A 22672-nucleotide genomic window follows, 5' to 3' on the forward strand; every position below is an offset into this window, starting at 1 on the left:
TCCACATATTTAATCACAGCTGTAATGTAGAGAATTGGTTTTTATTGCTATGCATAGTTAAAATTTAAGAAGCTAGTTCTACAGCTTTTTATTCATGTTGCTGAAATCAGTGTGCTCTTAAAATGAATAAGAAATTGATAAATGAATGCGTTAAGTGAGAGGCATAGTGAGACACACATTATCACTGCTCATGTCTGTTATAAACTGAACTCCATCCCTACATGACAAGTTACCTCTGGGAAGCTTATGATGGCTTCTTAGGAAAAGAAAAAACCTTTTTTCCTGACTCTTTATGACAGTGGTTCTCAACCTTCTGGCCCTTTAAATACAGTTCCTCATGTTGTGACCCAACCATAAAATTATTTTCGTTGCTACTTCATAACTGTAATGTTGCTACTGTTATGAATCGTAATATAAATATCTGATATGCAGGATGGTCTTAGGCGACCCCTGTGAAAGGGTCGTTCGACTGCCAAAGGGGTCGCGACCCACAGGTTGAGAACTGCTGCTTTATGAGCTCATTAACTTTCAGCAATTTCTCACCAGCTAGCAAACATCTAAAATTGCCAAGTGATTCCAAAACTGTATAATAACAGAATTAATTGTGGCAGAAGGAAGGCATTCCCTTTTTTTAGAGTTCAATTTTGTAGAGGTAAGTTTGCATATTCAGGCAGAAAAATATGTGTATATCAAAGTTTCTAATAAAACTTGTGTTTCAAACTAATGTTTCAAAATTAGGAATAAAATCATTGTAAAATAGCATTAAAATAGGCATTTCAACTTATCTTTACACATGAACATGACTTTGTAAGAAATATATTTAATATTAAAATTTATATTGTATAGGTAATGGAGTGAGGAGAAAGTTAAGCATTTAAGAAAAAATTTTCACTTACGTTTATGTTTTATTAGAGGTTGTATTTTGCCATTTCTAGGAGCAGAAGATCAAATATAGATAAAATATAGGAGTGTAAAGACCATGTCCTGCTTATTTATATAGAATATCTCAAAGTAAGAAAAAAAAGAGAGCTAAGTTTGTACGGACTCTCATTTTCTTTCCTTGACTAATTTCAGGCCTTGGAAAGTGAATTTGTTTCTTGCCAACTCCATCAGTGGATTGATCTTATATTTGGCTACAAACAGCGAGGACCAGAAGCAGTTCGTGCTCTGAATGTTTTTCACTACTTGACGTACGAAGGCTCTATGAACCTGGATAGCATCACTGACCCTGTGCTCAGGGAGGTAGGTGTTCAGTCCCATAATTAAAAAAAAAAAAAATCTGTCATCCCTCAAACACACATGTGACTTTGCAGCTCTTTTTGTATAAGTTTCCTTTCAACATAAATTTTCACAAAATATAAATTTCAATCCTTGACAAATGTGGAAAAATGAATGTTATATATCAAAACCAAGTAATGATATCTGCATGTTGTTCCTATATAAATTGCAGACATATATAATGAACTCAAATACACTTATTTCATTTTACTTCAGCATCTTCATTAAAATGCTTAATGACTTATGTGTGTAATTAATGTAACCTAGTTGAATATTTAAATACTAGGATCACAGTGCACAAATTCATGTACCTTGAAAGGAACTCTGGGCTGTGAGGCTGTGGTGGGCACAGGAGCAGGTCTCAGTCCATCCTCCATGCCCTAGGTCCCCTCTCTGCCTGCATCCCTGCTCCCACCACCGCCACTCCCACACGCTGATGGCGCCGGTCCTGCTTGCACCCGCTGATGGCACAGAGCAATTGGAGCCAGCACCAACAGTGGGTGTGAGCAGGACCGGCACCGTCAGTGGGTGCGAGTGGTAGCTGGTGCCCTGATCATCCCTCAGGAGCAGAGGGAGGTAGAGAAGCCTTGAGGAGTGATCGGGGCCAGCTGCCGCTGCTCGCACCCACTGACAGCGCTGTGATTGGGGGTGCAAGCGATGGCTCTGGTGCTGGCAGTGGGTATGAGTGGGGCTGGTGCCAGCAGCAGGTGCGAGCACTCGGGGCGGGGGGGACCGCGATGCATGGGAGCAAAGAATTTTCAGTAACCACCAGAGACTTGCCCTGATGACAGTGACCGGCACCCTGCCTTGGTCTGGCGCCCCCACTCACCTGCTCCACCATCCCACCATGGCCAACGCCCACCACGATCCACACGCTCCCCCTGGTGGTCAGTGCACATCATAGCAACCAGTTGTTTGGTTGTTCGGTTGTTCTGCCGTTCAGCCTATTTGCTATTAGGGTTGTATATATATAGATACATAGTAGTTCACATAAAAATAATCTGCCAGTGTGTTTTTTAATAAAAACAAAGTGACAACTTTCTAGATAGAATACTCAAAAAATACATCAATGAAATAGATGAGACTATAGTATTTTATTCCCATATGTTCTCACCCTAAAATTTTATAGTGAACAGTTGGGAATTATATACTATAGCAGCAATTATCAACCTTTTTCATTTCATGGCACACATGAACCAATTACTAAAATTCTGCAGCATACCAAAAATATAATTTTTGCTGATCTGACAAAAAATTGGTATAATTTGGATTCGTTGACACTGGTTATTGTTGTGTTGGCTGTTGTCATTTTTTTATTTGATAATCCAAGGGAAAAGAGGTCAGTGCCCCTGACTAAATAGGTATTGCATGTTTAAAAAATTCTTGTGGCACACAGGTTGAAAATTGCTGTGTTATAGTATTTGTATGAGTATTTTTAGTGAAAATATTCAGATAAAATATGTAAATCACTTCCACATTGCATAACATGATTTAAGATAGGTGAAAAGAATGAACATGCAACAGCTGCTACATAAGTGTCACTGCAAGGAAGCTCTATTCCAGTCTTCCTTCTACCATTTGCTTTATGCAAAACAAACAATCATTTCTACATTTCATTCAGCAAAATACTTTTTAATTTTTAATTTTAGAGGTGGAAAACTTGTAGATTTGGAAAAGTAAAGCCCTACAAGAAGAACTTGCATCCATAAAGTTATTTCTTACATACTTCGATAAAAACAAGATGACTTTATTTGTATGGCTTCAAGCCAAGAAGAGGATAGAGAAGGGACATGCCTCATGATCATTGATCATTGGACCCTTACGGCTAATATTCAGAAAACACATTACAAGCATGGTAATAAGTGCAATATTATAGCATATTGTGTACACAAAGAAGTAGAATTATTGCCTGAAGATAGGAGTAAACGATAGAGACAGATAATAAATGAATGAGAGAGAAGTCAGATATAATGAAATTAGTTGGTGAAATAGGGATATTCTCTATAAAACATTACACTCACCTAATTTAGTATCTCCTCAGTTGTCTTCAAACTATAATAAGATTAATTTATAGGAGATAATTCTAACTGAGCTTAATTATTCTCTTAAAAATACACCTTTGCTTAACACACTCAGTTCTATAAACTCCTTACAAACTACATTCTCCTTTTAAAACCAATACCTTCTTACCAAATAATAGACAAACATGTAAATTGACTGTCCCTCTGCTATGCTCACCAGCCAATCAGGAGAGTATGCAAATTAACCCAACAAAGATGATGGTTAATTTGCATACATAGGCGTGAAGTAGTGGAGTGAAGACTGAAGGCTCTGGCTGGAGCAGCGAAGGTCTGGGTCCCAGGTGCTGGAGGAAAACCGGTGCCACCAGCCAGGGAAGGGAAGGCCTATTGCACAAATCTCTTCATGCAATGGGCCTCTAGTAGAATTATAAAAAAAGAAAATTATTGAAATAGTGTCTTATTTTATTCCAAGACCAACTTCAAATTACTGTTTTTACTTTTAAATATTGTAGACATTTTTGCTCCTGAATATTTTATTATATACTTTATCCATTATAAAGTTCTGTTCTTATAAAGAAAGTTGCAAAGTAATCCTCTTGGACAAATACAAATATTTTAAGCTTATTGCATGTAATGAAAGTGCAAGGCACATTAAAATTGACAAAAAATAGAAGATTTTTTTATATTTAAATGAGAGGGGGAATTGATTAATGAGAGAATAAAGAGAAAATGGAATCAGAATTGAGACTTTCTTTACATGGATGTAGTGTTTATTATTTGAATCCTTAAAAAAATTCCTGCTTCTGCAAAATACCACACCATTGCTTTGGACAGTGAAAGAAACAACATATAGGTCTTAATTGTCAAACTGTAGAACTTCCTACTGAGTCATTAGATGAAAGTATATAATATAAAATTTTTCTTTTGGGGGAAATGGTTCAATCACAGGGTTTTTCTTATAGATCATCAGAACAATATGTAGCATACTGTGGCCTCGAAGTGATGCAGACTTGTTGAGTGCTAAGGTACTTTAGTTCAGGACTCTTTCCTCTAGCAAATCACTGCTGAATACTGAGGTTCCATTAGAGAAACCCTGAGAATCATTCTTTGATATGTGTCCTCCTTCCCTAGGCTCCATACTTGCCTCCCAGACCCAATAACTCTTATTTTCAGAATTCTAGGTGAGGAAGCATATACCTGGAACACAAGTTACTTCCTTCTCCAGCCAGCATAGGCCCAAGCACACACCAGCAGAGATGTTTGCCCTGACCCTAGGACCTGTGTCAACTCAGGAGATTAAATGTGTCAACAGATTAAATTATTTTATGGATATGAGTTAATTTTCTCTCTCCTCACTCCCTACCCTTATCTCCTCTACCACTAACATAACATATTCCCACAACAGAAGTTCTGCGCTAACATTTAAGAACCAGCAACAGAGGATAAATCAGCTGAATCCTTGAGCTATGTAATGTGGCCAAGTAATTAATCTCACTCCACCTCAGTTGCTCTCTTTATAAAGGAGGGATAATACAGAGAATACGTTTCCCAACATAAAAGCACTTACATCTCCTGTCAGAAGAAAGCACTGTAGAGAAGTAGAATGAAGCATAGCATAGTCACTGTTTGGTGGTCATCCGTGCTCCTTTACATGCACAGTCCTCTTGTGAGGAGGCCTCTGGGGGGCACAACACCTCTTTCAAAACATCAGTGTTGACTTCCTGGAGGTCTGCACTGTGGTGTTATGACTTGAGAGAGTTGATACCTACCTAAGTTCTTAGAAAAAAAGCAGTGTCCAAAATGTTAACCCTTGTATTAAGCTAAGTGCATTACCTTTATTTGATAATATTTATCTTAGTATTTTTTAAATGATAAGATGACTACTTTTCACATAAATAAAACCAAAGGAAGCCCATTACAATTAACCTCCACCAAACTCCAACTAGCCTAAGGAAGATGTTTCTTTTAATTCCTTAAATTAAACACTGGTTTAAAAGAGAAATATCTGATATATGAATGTCCCTTTTGTAAAAAAAGAAATCCCACATTTTGAGCTTTGAAGTTAGAGCTAAAATTTGATAAATAGCTTAAGGTTATTGATTCTTTCTTGACACGTGAAATCATGAAGCAGCACTAATCACAGCAATTATGGTATTAAGATGTCAAGAAATTAGAGGTCACAGTAACATAATTTTCTTCTCTATGTCATATTTAAAATTGACATTCTTTGACAGCTTCGGATCTCTGGTTGAGAAAAATAGGGTGGCTTAATGTATTTTATACTTGTAAAGCAGTAATTGATAATAATCTCTTTCATGATAGCCTCTGGACAGAAACATGACAGAATAGTTCTGGTGCAAAGCTCTTCTTAATACATAAACACTACAGCTGTTGGATATTAGAAATTATTTTAATTGTCAAGTCTTGGCTTACATCATAAATTAGATGCTTTTTTTTCATAGATGAGCTCAACTGGCTAAGTACATACTTTAAATATTATAATTAATTTTTTATCCATTTTTACATATTAATAAAAAATTATGTGATTTTATTTATATTTTTACCTACCAAATGATGGCTGAAAAATTCCATCTTATGGTCTGCTTAGGTTAGTAATTATCTGGTCCCACAGTTTTCTACCTTCTTGCTACTCAAATGTGGTCCAGAAACCACCAATATCAGCATCACCTGGGAACTTGTTTGAACTTCAGACTCTCAGGCACCCCCAACCTACTGAATTAGGACATGCATTTAAGGCGATCCTAGCTGACTTGTTTGAAATAGTAAAGCTAAAGAAGTATTGAAGTGTGTTAGAATGGCCTAGTAAACTTTATTTCCCTGCAAAAGTAGAGAGAATGGTGTATTGAATCCCTATGTACCTATCACCCAATTTTAAAAATAAATCTTGTTTCATCTATACCCCCACTCTTACCCCTCAACTATTTTCAAATGCCATATCCATCTCATCACATCTAATACACTGTCCCCTTCCCCATCCCATGGACATCTTGGAATATCTAGGGAAAAGGATCAAGCAGGTTTATTTTGAGGGAAATAAAATCTCCCAGGCATTTTATATACATTCCTAGTAAAAAAACAAAAAAAAACAAAAAAAAACAAAACAAACATTAACCTAGCCTAATGCTCTTATTAAATGATTTTTCCAACACTCAGCTATGCCGCCAGAGAGCACATTTAAGTGAATTCTCCTGATTCTCAAGTCAAGTTTTCTTTAGTCCCATTATTTTCTAGAAATATAAAAATAACAGAATATTTACTAATGCTTATTTGTTTCCAGGATGATATTCTTCTTACTTCCAAAGTGATTCTTAAAAATTTAAGGGGTACCTAATATGTATTTTCATTTTATTAAGCTGTATTAAATTATTCTTAATATCTTAGTTACTATTATTAATGTAAACTTGTTGGTTTTAGTCTTTTCCTATATAAAACAAAACAGTGCAGAAAAAAATTAAGCCATGAAATAAATTATCAAGGATATAACAAGATATGTTAAATTTGTTGTTAAAATGTTTCATGATGGAGATTTATTTATTTAAAGGTAAAAATACAATAATGAAAAATAACTGACTCCTACCTCTAGATTTAATTCTATTTATGGGTTTTAATTGTTGACACTATTACAGATGTCCCCCATTTTCTTCCCCACTTTGCCCACTTCCATCCAGTATCCCTGCATCTGGCCTTTATAAGCAAAAAGGATATGCATATGTGTTCTTTGGCTAATCTCTTCACCTTCTTTCGTCTAGTCCGCCCCACTCTCCTCCCCTCTGACATCTGTCAGTCTGTTCCATACATCTGTGCCTCTGGATCTATTTTGTTAGTTTATTTTGTCCATTGGATCCCACATATAAGTGAGATCATGTGGTACAGTGGGGCCTTGGCTTACGAGTGACCCGACTAACGAGCTTTTCAAGATACGAGCCATCTCTCGGCTGATTTTTTGCTTTGAGTTGTGAGCTAAAATTTGGGTTACGAGCCAGCTTCAGATACCCCACTGCTAGTTGGTGCAGCGAACATCACAGTGAACGCCACAACATCAGCCCAGCATCACATGTCTCACTCGTTCACTTTATGATTTGACATACGAGTAATTTGAGTTACGAGCTCTGTCACGGAACAAATTAAACTCGTAAGTCAAGGCCCCACTGTATTTGTCTTTCTCTGACTGGCTTATTTCACTTAGAATAATAATCTCCAGATTTGCCTTGCTGGTGTGACTCAGTGGTTGAGCATCAACCCATGCACCAAGAGGACATTGGTTTGATTCCTGGTCAGGGCACATGCCCAGGTTGTGGGCTTGATCCCCAGTAGGGGGCACGCAGGAGGCAGCCGATGGATGATGTTTCTCTCTCATCGATGTTTCTATCTCTCTATCCTTTTCCCTTCCTCTACCTCTAAAAATCAATAAAAACGTATTAAATAATAATAATAAAATAGGGAACTCATACATTTTAACAAAAGAAAGATAAACAAACCAGTAAAAAATGGGCAAAACACCTAAATAGACACTTTTCTAAAGTGGACATACAGAAGGCCAAGAGATATATGAAAACATGCTCAAACTCACTAATCATCCGAGAGATGAAAATCAAAATGACAATGAGGTATCATCTCACACCTGTTAGAATGGCTATCATCAACAAATCGATAAACGACAAGGGGTGGCAAGGATGTGGAGAAAAAGGAACCCTCGTGCACTGCTGGTGGGAATGCAGACTGGTGCAGCCACTGTGGAAAACAATATGGAGTTTCCTCAAAAAATTAAAAATGGAACTCCCATTTGACCCAGTGATCCCACTACTAGGAATATATCCCAAGAAATCAGAAACACCAATCAGAAAGGATATATACCCCCCTAGGTTCATAGCAGCACAATTTACCATAGCTAAGATTTGGAAACAGCCTAAGTGCCCATCAGCAGATGAGTGGATTAGAAAACTGTGGTACATCTACACAATGGGATACTACACTGCTGTAAAAAAGAAGGAACTCTTACCATTTGCAAGAGCATGGATGGTAATGGAGAGCATTATGCTAAGCGAAATAAGTCAGTCGGAGAAAGATAAATATCACATGATCTCATTCATTTATGGAATAGAATGGACAACATAAACTGATGAACAAAAACAGATCCAGAGACAGGGAAACATGGAACAGACCATCAAACCTCAGAGGAAAGGCGGGGTGGGGGGTGGGGTGTGGTAAGAGATCAACCAAAGGACTTGTATGCATGCATATAAGCATAACCAATGGACACAGACACTAGGGGGGTTAGGGCATGTGATGGGGGTTGGGGTGGCCAGGGAGAGGTCAATGGAGGAAAAAAGAGACATATGTAATACTTTAAACAAAGAATTAAAGAATAATAATAATAATTTATATCTCTATATCAAAATATCTACAGTTGATAATGCCATACTGGAAAATTATTTACATCACTTCTTTTTGACATTGTGAAGTATACACATATAAGCCTATCATAAAAGGCTAATTTGCTCTCAAACTTTTAGAACAGATATGCAATCTATTTATAAATACATACACATTTATGCTGGAAATATTGAAACATTACATACATTTAATATTACCAGTAGTCATAAAAATGTGGTGTTTTTAGTCTAATTATCTGTTACTAATATTTCTTGGTCTTCTTAGATTATATATTTTTTTGATTTTCAATTTTTTTTTCCTGACAGGAATAATTATGCATACTTCTGGATGTGCTATAGTGAAAATATGCCCATGGTTCACTTCAGTTTTCACTTTATTTTCTTGCTGAAATATTCCTTGCTACTACAGAGAACTGACGTGATAGGTCTGTCAGGAACAAACCTGAAAGATGTGTCTTTATCTAAAACAGCTCTAATGCTTGCTCTCCTAGAAGGTGAATTAATAAAATGTATAAGGAAGAAAAATAACCCACTTCTCTTCCCGATGATTCAGCGGTTCTCAACCTATGGGTCACGAACAATGAAAATACATCCTGCATATCAGATATTTACATTATGATTCATAATAGTAGCAAAATTACAGTTATGAAGTAGCAACAAAAATAATTTTATGGTTGGGGGTCACTGCAACATAAGGAACTGTATTAAAGGGTCGCGGCATTAGGAAGGTTGAGAACCACTGAGAGGGTTTTCATAGTGACAACACTGATGGCCTCTACAAGCATTGGTTATGCATTCTATGAATTTATTATCCTTTGTTTTTTTTCTTTCCCTACTTCTGACTTCTTTATTTGATATGACAAAGGATATCAACACCACCCTTTGGGAGCACTTGAGGGGGGTGTAACACAATGTTGTCCATTTACAAGTGTCATGATGCCTAACTGTCTTCATAAGAGGGATCTTCAGGTTTCTTCTGGCCAAGTATTCTGAGACATGATTAAGAAATGATCAACAGAACATCTGATAAACGTTTCTTAAAACTATCTTAATTGTCTTCTTATAATTACGAGTTTTACTAATCTAAAATAATTAATAAATTAAAAAACAAATAAAAATATAATCCCTGCATTTTTTTAAATTGGTATTGTTGAGAGTATTAAGATGTTCCACCATTTCCCCCCCATTGCCCCCTCCACCAGGTTCCTGCCCTGCCCCCAGCCTTTACCATCCTATTGTCTGTGTTCATAGGTAATGCATATATGCATATTAATTAGTATCTCTGGTTAATATCTTCCCACCCCCCGCTCCTCTCCATCCCCCTTCCCTATGAGATTAATCAGTCTGTTCCACATTTCCATGCCTCTGGTTTTATTTTATTCATCAGTTTATTTTGTTCATTAGATTCCTTGCTCATTTGTTTTGATTTTTAGATTCAATTGTTGATAGGTATGTATTTGTTGCCATTTTATTGTTCATGTTTTGTACCCCTCCTCCTCATTCTTATTCTTATTCTTATTCTTATTCTTATTCTTATTCTTATTCTTATTCTTATTCTTATATTCTTATTCTTATTCATTTCTTCTTCTCCTCCTCCTCCTCCTCCTTCTCCTCCTCCTCCTCCTTCTCCTCCTCCTTCTTCTCCTCCTTCTCCTCCTCCTCCTTCTCCTCCTCCTCCTCCTCCTCCTCCTCCTCCTCCTCCTCCTCCTCCTCCTTCTCCTTCTCCTTCTCCTTAAAGAATACCTTTCAACATTTTCATGTAATACTGGCTTGGTGGTGATGAACTCCTTTAGCTTTTTCTTGTCTGTGAAGCTCTTTATCTGACCTTCAATTCTAAATGATAGCTTTGCTGGGTAGAATAATTTTGGTTATAGGTCCTTGCTGTTCATCACTTTGCATATTTTTTGGCACTCCCTTCTAGTTAAGATGGGTAAATTTTGTTATGTATATTTACCGCAATTTAAACATTTTTCAAAGGATAACAAAGAGAGTTTAATAATGGTCTTATTCACAGAGATATGGGCAGTATAAACTGGATGAACAAAAGAAGCTGAATCACCCAGGGATATTCATCCCTAGTCCTGAGTTTACAAGGGAAGGGAGGGAGCCATTACCAGAAACTGGAAAGAGAAGTAGCCTTGGGAAAGTGGTCACTCAACAGGAATTGTGACCTCAGGTAGAGGAATGCATCCCAGCTGCTGCCAAATTGTCAGCAGGAACCATATAATAAATACCTCACCTTCCTATCTCCTGTCCTGAGCTTTCATTGGCTGAATGCAGTGGGAAGCCAGAGAGCAAGAAGCACCAGGGTTGCAGTGCCTGGAGGCTAGTTCTCCAGAAGCAAGGAAATGGTCCAGCTAGCCTCTATGTTTCCCCTGAGTAAGTCACTACTCTAGGATGAGCAGACTTATTTAAAGCATCCAGAGTAGGACAGCCACTACCTATTACATTAAAATACATGCACTTTTGCCATGGCTGGTGGTTCAGTGGTTAGAGCATCAGCCCACACGCCAAAGGGTCATGAGTTGATTCCTAGTCAAGGGCATGTACCTGGATTGCGGGTTCACTCCCTACTCCCCACCCCATCCCTGTTGGAGCATATATGGGAGGCAACCAGTCGATGTATCTTAAATCTCACGTGGATCTCTCTCTCTCTCTCTCTCTCTCTCTCTCTCTCTCTCTCTCTCTCTATCTCTCTCTCTCTCTCCTTCTCTCTCTCTTTCCTCCCTCCTTCCTCCTTCCCTCCCTTCCCACTCTCCCTCCCTCCCTTCCACTCTCTCTAAAAAGCAATGGAAAAAATATCCTCAGGTGAGGATTAACAAAAAAGAAAAAAAAATACATGCACTTTTCCTACCTGAGTTATACAGTAAGTCCTCAGTTAACATCTTCAGTAGATTCTGCTACTTTAAATTAAGCACTTTCTACTGTAGGCTAATTGATATAAATGAAAGTTAAGTTCATACAGCATCTTATCAATATTATAAAGTAACAACATTTAATGAAACAATATTATTCAGAGACCTGCTGAAAAATTGAGTGACCTTGCCACCAATGGCATTGACCTAATTTGAAGAAAAATGTTCCAGATAGAGCATTTTATATCCAATGGGTAGGAATGCTTGTTTTTTCCACATTTATTATTTGTTAAGTCAATTATGTAATATCATCATTACAAATCATCATTGCAAAGAGGAAATAGAAAGTAGCAGGAAGATTAAGTCTCCTCTTCATTTTTTTATGTTTATACTAAAAGAATAAAAGCAAGCACTGGGGCAGGTAAATGAACAAATCAGACTCTACTCCTTCATATTTTCTAGCACAGTCTGATAGTTAAAACAAATGTGGTTCTTTTTAATTGACTTACCAAATATTTTCTTAAATATTCTAATAACTTTGCTGGTATAGTGTGGATTTAAGCTTAATGCAGCTGATTATTAAAACAAAGGAAACATGTTTGTTCTTCTATTTTGTAGTTTCTATGAAAAATTAAAAGCAATTGTATATAAATTTTAATTTTTTATATAGTTTAATGTCTATAAAGCAAGAACTAACAAACTGAAGACATTGTTTGTTTGATTTATTTTGGTCCTGTTTTTCCAGCATTAAAAAGTAATGCTTTATATGATCTTGTTTTATTACAATAATACACCAGAAGCAAAGTTTAAGAGTTAAAATATAGTCTGCCATTAAGTAATCTTTTCTTTAATCTTGCAGACTTCTCAAAATCCCATTGTTTTTGTTTTTGTTTTTCTATTTGGTATAGAATTGGTAGACTCGGAGATAGGACAGAAAGATGATATAAATCACATATATTTTTAGTTTTATGTCAAAGTTTTATGGGGCTTTTTTTGGTACAAAGAATAGTATCTACTTTAAAGCAGTAACATAAAATTCTGTTTTAATAAAAATTTTATTTTATTTTTTCCATCACCATTTATCCCCTCTATGCCCTCTTCCACCTCCATCCACCCTCTTCCACCCTGCAATCACCACACTGCTGTCCATGCCTATGAGTTCTCTCTCTTTTTTTCTGTTTTGCTCAATCCCCCCACCACCCCCACCCCCCACCCCCATCAGAGCTGTCTGCCTACTCTCTATGAGTCTGAGTAAGAACTGTACAGTGAGATAACATAACATAATACTGAGGAAATTTTTTGAAATTCTTTTTCTGTGCTCCCAAGCAATCACTTTTACTAATTTTTTCTTGAATTTTCTGAAAATCTGTATATATAAAAGCCTAAGCACCCAAATGACCGAATAACCAGTCGACCAGTCACAATGATGCACACTGACCACCAGGGGGGCCAAAGCTCAATGCAGAAGCTGCCCCCTGATAGTCAGTGCTCTCCCACAGTGGGAGCATCGTTCAGCTGACTGACGGGCACTTGACACCAGGTTCACAGCTGGCAAGCACAGCTGCGGTTGTGCAAGCCTCTCCCACCTCCATGGCAGGGCTACTAAGTGGCAGGCATAGAGGGGACAGGATGAGTGGGAGCAGTGCGGTGCCTGGGCCAGGCTCCTCCCCAGCCACCTGCCACTTCGTGCACTACTACATCCCTCAGGGAATGTCGGACTTCCAGTTTTTCCCTGATCCCTGAGGCTGAAACTTGCAGTCCAACATCCTGCGATGGGTCCCAGATTGCAAGAGGATGCAGGCCAGTCTGAGGGACCCAACCAGTGCACAAGTTCATGCACCAGGCTTCCAGTTGTTAATAATTGACTAGCGATGTGGACATAGTCTGAAATTTTGTATTGTGAGTAGCATAATCTGAAGTACTTCATAAAATGCTGACTTTTCTGGAAAACAATTTAAAAAAATTGCACACACCAAGAAAAATAGATAAAACTGGTCACTTGACAGCTACCTTATTAGCTTCCTCACACTGCCTCTCTCATGGCACTTAGACCTGATGGCACTTCATCTGAAAGATAATACTAAATCACATCTATAAAAAAGATTAAAAGTTGTAAAGTTTCTACAGGAGAAAAATGTATGTGGTTAAATTTAGCTGCATTGTGAAAAAGACAAGATTAACCAAAGTTTTTATCTACTAGTAAATACAATGAGAGGGAAAATGCACACTCATTCACTTAAAAAGTAATTTTTTTTCTTTTAGAAATTTTTGAATGTATTTGAAGATTGTTCTGAACTTTGACTTACTGTCACTGCATTTATTGTTACCTTGGCTGTGAGGTCTTTCATATTAATAGGCACACATATAATATTTATACCCCACTGTATATATTTTTCCTCTTCTAAAGATTTAATCCCAGCTATGTATTCTTTATTCATAAAGGAGACAGGATTTTCTTGGGAGGGAAGTCAAGAAGGAAAAAAAGCAATTAAACAAGACATGGAGCAGGTAAAGGAATAAGGCACATGTCACAGCTATGTGCAGCACATATGGCTCCTCATGCAAATAAAAAAGACACCCTCTTTAGGGGGATGAATTACAAAAGGTGCTACTTTTTCTGGCAATTGAGGTAGATTTTATCCCTCATTTGTCCCCTAACTAGACAGTGTTGTACAGGGCATAGATGACGCAGCCATACACAGTGGAAGATGACTAGAGAGAGCTTGTGAAAAATAAGTGAGAAAACAAAGAGCTGGATAAAAGTCCTATGCCATGCATTAGTATGAAATCTGAAAATGACACTGTTCGAATTCACTTAATTTGTTCCCCTATGCATAACTTAGTTCACATTTATCTTTGCGTTTCTGCCTACTTAATTATCATTAAGAAGTCATTTGAAGGTGTTTTAATATATTTGGAAATTATTAATGAAAAAATTCTACATTGAAAAAAATATTTGATATTTAATGCTGTGGACTAGCTAATTCCTACTCAACCTTCAGACCTCAGTTTATGCCCTTTTTCTGAAAGTCTTTCTTCTAATAGCCTTACTGTCCCTACCTCCTACTTTTACCCTGAGTCTGATATACATTCACTCCCCTCGGCTCCCTGGTACTCTGAGCTGGCCTTCACCATGGTCCTTCTACCTGCCACACGCCCTGATTTGTTAACCATCTTATGACCTTAGAGGTTGAAACCTTCCTGAAGTAGTCTGGTATCTGATTTTGTATCCATTGGCATAGAGTAGCAACTTAACAAATCTTTGTCAATTGTTTTTGCAGTACTGAATTGTAAAAGGTAAAGAACTCTGAAATTTTCTCTACTACTGTGCTTTCCTTCTTCTAGGCAACCTTTCAGATTTTGCACAAATATCCCACCATTGCCCCACTTCTAAATTTAGCAAATACTTTTGGACTCTGTAGGACTAAATCATAGTCCTGATCTGCAGTGATTCAGACCAAACAGTCATGTGAAGAATTGTGTTGAACTCCACAATAGAGAGGGGTGCTGTGAGAATATGAAGGACATTCATTATGATTTACAGCAGTGGGTCTCAACCTTCCTAATGCCGCGACCCTTTAATACAGTTCCTCATGTTGTGGTGACCCCCAACCATAAAATTATTTTCATTGCTACTTCATAACTGTAATTTTGCTACTGTCATGAATCATAATGTGAATATCTGATATGCAGGATGTATTTTCATTGTTACAAATTGAACATAATTAAAACATAGTGATTAATCACAAAAACAATATGTAATTATATATGTGTTTTCCGATGGTCTTAGGCGACCCCTGTGAAAGGGTCGTTCGATCCCCAAAGGGGTCAGGACCCACACGTTGAGAACCACTGATTTAGAAAGTCTGGGAAGGAGATAGAACCCTGCCTAAGATCCTCCTGAAGGGAGGTGTCTTCTCCTCCATCAGGGAATAGTTAGAATAACTGCTCCAGGGCTATGCTCCATTGGTTGCACATCCTTGTGCACTCTTCCTTCTTGACAATAAAGAAGACATTGATGGCATTTTAAAAGTGGGGGAACATAGCAAACACATGATGGGGGAGCAGGTGAAGAAAGTAAGTAGGTGCTCACTTCCCATACATACATGTTGGTAATGACAAGAGACAGAACTTAGGAGAAACAGCATGCTCTTTCAAGATTGGAAAGACTTGTATATTTTTAATCCTCACCTAAGGTTATGCTTTTATTTATTTTAGTGAAAGAGGAAGGGGGGAGAAAGAGCGAGAGAGAGAGATTGTTTGCCCCAACCAGGTATCCAGCCAGCAACCTGGGTATGTGCTCTGACCAGGAATTGAACTCGCAACTTTTTGGTGGATAGGACAATGCTCCAGCCAACTGAACCACCTGTCCAGGGCAAGACTTATACATTTTTTAATGAGAGGATAAAGAATTATTAGAAGGCAGAATTACAAGATAGCTAAAAGGTTATTAGTATCAGTATCAGAACCTTTAGATCACAAGGAAGAGGGATTCAGTTTAGCCTAATAAGAAATAAACGTTCAATGTAGGAATAGATTGCTTAATAAAAAGGTGAGATTGATCACAACTTAAAATTTATCCTGATGCCACTTGAGATTCATTTAAGATATATATATATATATATATATATATATATGTGTGTGTGTGTGTGTGTGTGTGTGTGTGTGTGTGTCTTCTACCTCAGTCCAAAAAGGATCAGACAGGACCCACTGAAGAGAGCTATTTGGAAGATTTCTGGAAATTAAATCAGTTTCATAATATTTTCTAGTATAATTTTAATCCTTTCCTTTCAGAAAAACATTAAAGTCAAGCAAAAGCATGTTTGTTGATTCCTTCCTTTTAGGAACATTTAAGTTGCTAAGAACCTGCTAAGTTCAAGGCACTGATCCAGAGATTTAAATGTTTAATTTTATCCCTGTCTCCCTAGTCCCACCCTGGTCCTCTTTCTGGAAGAATAAAAACACAAGCAATAGTATCTATTGTTAGAGAGACTTGAGCTCCTCATTATACATTGAGCTAAGTATTGGACATTTTCTAATCAGGACAGCTTAACAATAAAAGTACTCCTTTTTTTTCAATAATTCTCAAGAGTTTGTTAATAATAATGTGAACCTAGCCAGAAATGATTACTTCCCCATTATATAATCATAAATCTTGCCTTGAGAAGATAAAATATGCTGTTATCGCTTGAGTACAATCAAGGTAAATAGTCACACTTTGCATATGTGTGGACACCATGCAAATAAATGTATACATTAAAATTGGGAAGCACTTAAAGAGATTTAATAATTTATCGTAATGCCTCTGCAAGTAAAAGAACCAAAGCCCCATTTATGCTAAAATCTGGCAGATAATGATGCAGTCATGGTTAATATTGCTAGTAAATTTGAAAATTCACACTTTTATTGAAAAAATTTTTTTGAATTGCAGCCTAAGAGGACAGGTTGTTAAATTTAAGTGCTTTATAAATGAGAATTGTTGATAGTGATATGATTAGTGGCAATATTGTGTTGAGAGCCATCTACCAACTTACCTGCACTCAGCAATGATTTTCATATTTCACTTTTATGTGCAACAAAATGGCATATCATTTTAGGGTGGAAATTAGCATGGTAACAGAGTAATGATCATAGTAAATAATGTGGTTCTCCTTGTTGAATTAAATTACATATAGTATTTTAGAAAATTACTTCCATTAGTCTCGCTTAAAATATTGAAATATTTTGCCTGTAGAATTTACATATAGAAGATATACTTAGTTCTCAAGATTATCTCTTTGACATACATACAATAAAAGTATACAGTCTAGATAATTTGGGGTCTAAAATTATTTTTATTCATTAGAAGCCTTAAAATCTCATTAATATTTCCATCTACATAGGCCATAATGAAATATTGCATAGCTCAGAATGCTTAAATAATGGGTTCCTCTTTGGGTTAATTTTCTCTATAATTTCAGAAACTTTTTGAAAATAATAAATTTATACCTTAAAATAATATTCCAGGATTCATCTAAAGCAGCATAGCATGCTAAAATATATTTTTGTAGTGAACGTTTTGCTACATTTAATCATTATACAAGTCTTAGTGTTATTTCTACTGATTGCCTTCTCCGTTTATTAGAACATGTGATTTTCTGAATTATATTTTGTGTTGTCTGTGGATTTTATGTCTCATTTTTTTTATTCCCATAAAGATTTCAGAAGCTTATTTCATTAGAGACCTCCATATGTTCCTTCTTACAAAGGACTTTATTGAGGTATATGTGTTGTATTTAGTGTTAAGCAGGTTCTGTGTTCTTTGGTCATTAGCTGCATGCATTTTCTCACAAGTTAACATTTTCACAATTAACCCGAGCTTCTAAGTCAGAATAGTGACTTGGTTAGCAGAAGCACATTTGCAAGGAAATGAAAGCTTGTCTACAAAATACTAACACTTGGATGACTCTGCACCCTGAGAGAAGAGCACCCGGTGAATTTTCTGGATTTCTTTCATGGCTGACTTGGGATACACTTGCATTGTCAGAGTGTCTTGACCTCCCCCATTGATGCCTATTGATTATGACAGTCACTCCCCTCCCCCTGCAGGCCATGGAGGCACAGATACAGAACTTTGGACAGACACCATCTCAGTTACTAATTGAGCCACATCCGCCTCGGAGCTCTGCCATGCACCTGGTAAGACATATCAGCTTGTTGAAATTTTCTTTCTTGTAGCTGGATATAGATCAAATAAAAGTTATTTTTAGCAATGTTTTTAAAGCGTCTCAATATATTGGTTAACTCTTTACCTAGATATTTACTGATACTCTAGAGAGAAACAGAGAAGAGAGTGCAGTTCTTACCTTTAAGTCCTGCTGAAGCTAGCTCAATTTGGGGTTCACAAAAATAGCCATCTTCTCTGCCTCAACATAAACTCATTCATACACATACAGTCTATGTACACCCACACCACAATTAGATTTGATTTATTCATTAGTATGAAAAACATATAAATACAGCATATTGTCCAATTTAATCTTTTTGGGCAAGGTGAGATAAGGGCAGTAGTTCATTTTTAAAAAAAGATATATAAAAGTAATTTATGGTCATGACAGAGAGGCAGTCGAGCAGAGGGGTTAAGAACAAGGGCTCCAGAGCCAGAGTTGGGTCAAACACCAGCTCTGCCACTAACTAGTGAGTGACTTAGGCAAGGTATATTTAACTTCTCTTTACATTTCATCATCCCTGAGAGTTTCATTACTCAATATGTACGCCACTTAGACCAGCACCTGGCATGCAATAAGTTCTCAATAAACATTAGCTGGTGTCATCAATCATCATTAGTTATTTAATTTAAGTTAAATTTTCCTTTTCCATTTGCAATGGAAAAATAATATTATTTTCATTTTAATGTGAATATTTTAATAGCAAAGCAGTCCTTTTTTAGCTTATTAGCAAATAGTAAACATTTCCTTCTTTATCTAATTTGAAGAAAATAAAAACTTTTCTGATAAACATTTAGATTTTTTAAAAACTGAGTTTTAATATTTTTTCTCTAGTAAAAAATGCTTGAAGATAAAAATGTATTTGCAAAAAATGTAATGAATTACAACTTACCAGGTTTTTTAGACAGTTATCAAGGCAGCAAATACCCTAATTTGGGAAAAAGAGCTCTGGAATATGTATAGACATACACAAAGTTCTGAGTTGTTATGTGGTGATGGAAGTATTTTTACACCTTTCATTTATACTGTCAGTTACTTAACAAATTTGTATTGAGCCCCTTCTGTGTGTCAGACATGATGGTAAGCATTGCCAATACAGAGGCAAATAAGTACATCCTCTATACCTTGAAAGAGTCAGTAGACAAACTCCTAGTGAAATACACAAATAAAATGTTTGTTTGAAAGCACTTTTTTCTCTATAATGGCTCAACTAGTTTCATCCCCTTGATGAGTTGCTAATGAACTCTTCTGATTGAATGGGTCCTTGTGTGTGACAGAGCAGAAAGGTCTGTACCAAGTGTGCTTTCCCATACAAACACCCAGTCAGAGTGTAGATATGGATTCTCAAGCCTTGAGATGAAGCATTTTTAATAAACTGTCCAAGATGATCTATCTGAACACCTTACTTTATGAAATGCTTTGGAAGAAGAGTTTATTCCTGAGTTAGTTTTCTTTGTTTAATAATAATAATAATAATAATAATAATAATAATAATAATATTTATCCTGGATTAATGCCTGGTTAGACTCCATTACTTTCCTAGGGGAAATTGTTAGAGACTAAATTTGCTTGGAACTATTTATAAAGAAAATGTAAGCTTTTTAAATTCATGTAGCAGAGAATTCATATATATAGCAATTACAAAACATGGATGAGAGCTAAATAATGATTATTCCCAGGATCCCTATTTTGTGTTTTTATATAGTAGTATTTATAGTGTTTTATAGTACTTAATAGTAGTACTTATAGTATCTACTGTCTCTCAAGTCATAAGCTCGATGTTTGAGAAACAAAGATTTAAAAATTAAAAGCAGGTTAGCCTTCAGTAAGCTCACAGTACAGATTGGGGAAAAGAGGCACAGACCATAAGCAGTCAGTAGTGCCACAGTAGAAATGTGTATAAAGCTCTGTCAATGGAGTCTATTAAGTTCTCACTATATAGACAGTAGCCATGACCCCAGGTCAACCTGGTAAAAAATAAAGATATCAATCTATGTACTTTCTACTTCATGTAAACAGTGTCAGTAACTGACTTGACTAATTTTCCCACAAACCGGATGTTTTAATTGCATTGAATATTTATGTTACATCATGTGCACATAACTATAAGCTAACTTCTTACATTGCAGTCTGGTGATACTTAAATGGAGACTGGTTGTTAAGAATTGGGTGTCCTCCATCAATGACTACCAGAGTCCCTGCTCTCTTTTCTGTGCTGTCTTCACAATACCAAAATTAGCATTGTTTTGTTCTCTGTGTGCTCATGCTAACCTCATGCTCCCCAGAACTTTCACTAACTGTGTTATCCCTTCTGTTTTCTTTCACTCTCTTCCCTTTCTATTCAACAGTGTTTCCTTCCACAGAGTCCACTCATGTTTAAAGATCAGATGCAACAGGATGTGATCATGGTGCTGAAGTTTCCATCAAATTCTCCAGTAACCCATGTGGCAGCGAACACACTGCCCCACCTGACTATCCCTGCTGTGGTGACTGTGACCTGCAGCAGACTGTTTGCAGTGAATCGATGGCACAACACAGTAGGTAGGTACATCTAAGAAAGTCACTTGCTAAATGGTTCTTAAATACTGCAATTAAGGTAAGATATGTGTTTCTGCAGGCAAGCTACTCTGCCAAATTATCACCAAAATGCAGCAGAGTAAATAATTGTCAGACCTAACTGTATGACCCTTGTCTGTCTTATCTGCTGCTGTCATATTTTGACTACAGTCCCAGTGCACAAAATTCGTGCATAGGGTGGGGATCCCCTCAGCCCAGTCTGCACCCTTTCCAATCCGGGACCTTTTGGGGGGTGTCCGACTGCTGATTTAGGCCCAATTCCGGGTCTCACAATCCTGAACCGCTGGCTCCTAATCCCTCATCTGCCTGCCTGCCTGGTCACCCCTAACTGCCCTCCTTGCTGGCCTGATTGCCCCCAACTGCCCCCCCCTGCCAGCCTGGTCGCCCCTCATGCCCCCCCCACTGGCCTGGTTACCCCATGCAACCTGCTTGTTCAGTCGTTTGGTCATCCCTCACTAACCCCCCTGCCAGCCTGGTTGTAGACAGCCATCTTGTGAGGGTGTGAGGGTTAATTTGCATATTACATAGGATGCTCACAGAATGCTTAGCTGATGATCAAGTATTCAAGATATCTGATAAATAGAAGCAGTTCTTCAAATCAGTCAGGTCCTTCCACCCTACTCTACCACTGCCCCCAGAAAAAACAGTTTTCCCATATTAAACAAAAGTGAGTTTGAATCCGCATTTTCTGAATAATGGTTTCAAATCCTCTTTCTTTTACCTCATTAATTTCTTTAGCAAATATTTGAATGGCCACTGTGTGTCAGATAGTCATGAGCATACAGCAATGAAGAAGATAAACGCCATCTTTCTCCTTGTAAAGCTAAGAGTCTTTGACAAAAGACAAATCTAAGTTATTCAGTGATTTCACATGTGTTTTCTCCAAACTTATTCCTGAAAGTTTCAGCCAGTTCATCTTGAAGTGATATAATTCTGTCATAAAAACTAGACATATTGATACTTATTTAATCAGGACAGAAGTGGATGTGACCAAATTATTTAGTTGGCCCAGTTCAACACTTACAATCTCCCTGGAATTTCCAGGATTCCCACTGTCTCCAGGACTGAATGGATGAGCCATGGTGAATTAACTGAAATCTTTCTATTCTATTTATTTCTGTATTTCTCTGAAAAATAATCATTTATACCATAGCTTAGTCTCCTAAAAGCTTCTAAGTGTACCTATTTTACAGTTTTTGGTGATGTTATCAACATGAAGTAGAACTACTTCCATTCAATAAGAAATGTATAGCAAACATCTTCAAATATACAGGATTGGGCAAAAGTAGGTTTACAATCGTTCATATGAAAATAATCCTATATAATAAAAGAGAAACATGTAAATTGACTGTCCCTCTGCTATGCTCACCAGCCAATCAGGAGTAAGTATGCAAATTAACCTGGTGAAGATGACAGATTAATTTGCATACACAGGAGCCGGGTGGAGAGCAGAATGGGAGAGCTGGCAGAGAGTAGAGCAGCTTGGGGAAATTGGCTCCCCAAGCCGCCTGACAGAGAGCACAGAGGGAGAGCTGTCGGCTTGAAGGACTTGGCAGAGTGGGAGGCCATGGGACAGAGACAGAGCAGGAAGGGAAAACCAAGATTGCAGGGAACACTGGGAATTCTGGGAATAGTAGTTTTGGTGGCAGCTCCAGCACCGGAAGCGGAAGCCCAGAGCTTGGGGAGCACCAGGAATGCTGGGAATCATAGTTTAGGTGGCAGATGGATCTCCTAGACCAGGGGTGGGCAAACTTTTTGACTCGAGGGCCACAATGGGTTCTTAAACTGGACCGGAGGGCCAGAACAAAAGCATGGATGGA

At 37.3% G+C, this 22672-nt stretch overlaps 1 protein-coding gene across 6 annotated transcripts in view; it reads left to right on the forward strand.

Moving 5' to 3' along the window:
* NBEA (neurobeachin) overlaps positions 1 to 22672 on the forward strand; it is a 1002985-nt gene that overhangs the window by 947890 nt on the left and 32423 nt on the right. For 2 of the 6 annotated variants that reach the window (XM_036298874.1, XM_036298875.1), the window contains 4 exons: positions 1075 to 1242; positions 17766 to 17828; positions 18157 to 18246; positions 20624 to 20816. In XM_036298874.1, the coding sequence (XP_036154767.1) occupies positions 1075 to 1242; positions 17766 to 17828; positions 18157 to 18246; positions 20624 to 20816 (514 nt within the window). The remainder of the gene's footprint in view (positions 1 to 1074; positions 1243 to 17765; positions 17829 to 18156; positions 18247 to 20623; positions 20817 to 22672) is intronic. The other 4 variants (XM_036298876.1, XM_036298879.1, XM_036298877.1 and 1 more) reach the window with 2 other exon arrangements.

Source organism: Myotis myotis, unplaced genomic scaffold, assembly GCF_014108235.1.
Source record: "Myotis myotis isolate mMyoMyo1 unplaced genomic scaffold, mMyoMyo1.p scaffold_m19_p_3, whole genome shotgun sequence".
NCBI classification, from domain to species: Eukaryota; Metazoa; Chordata; class Mammalia; order Chiroptera; family Vespertilionidae; genus Myotis; species Myotis myotis.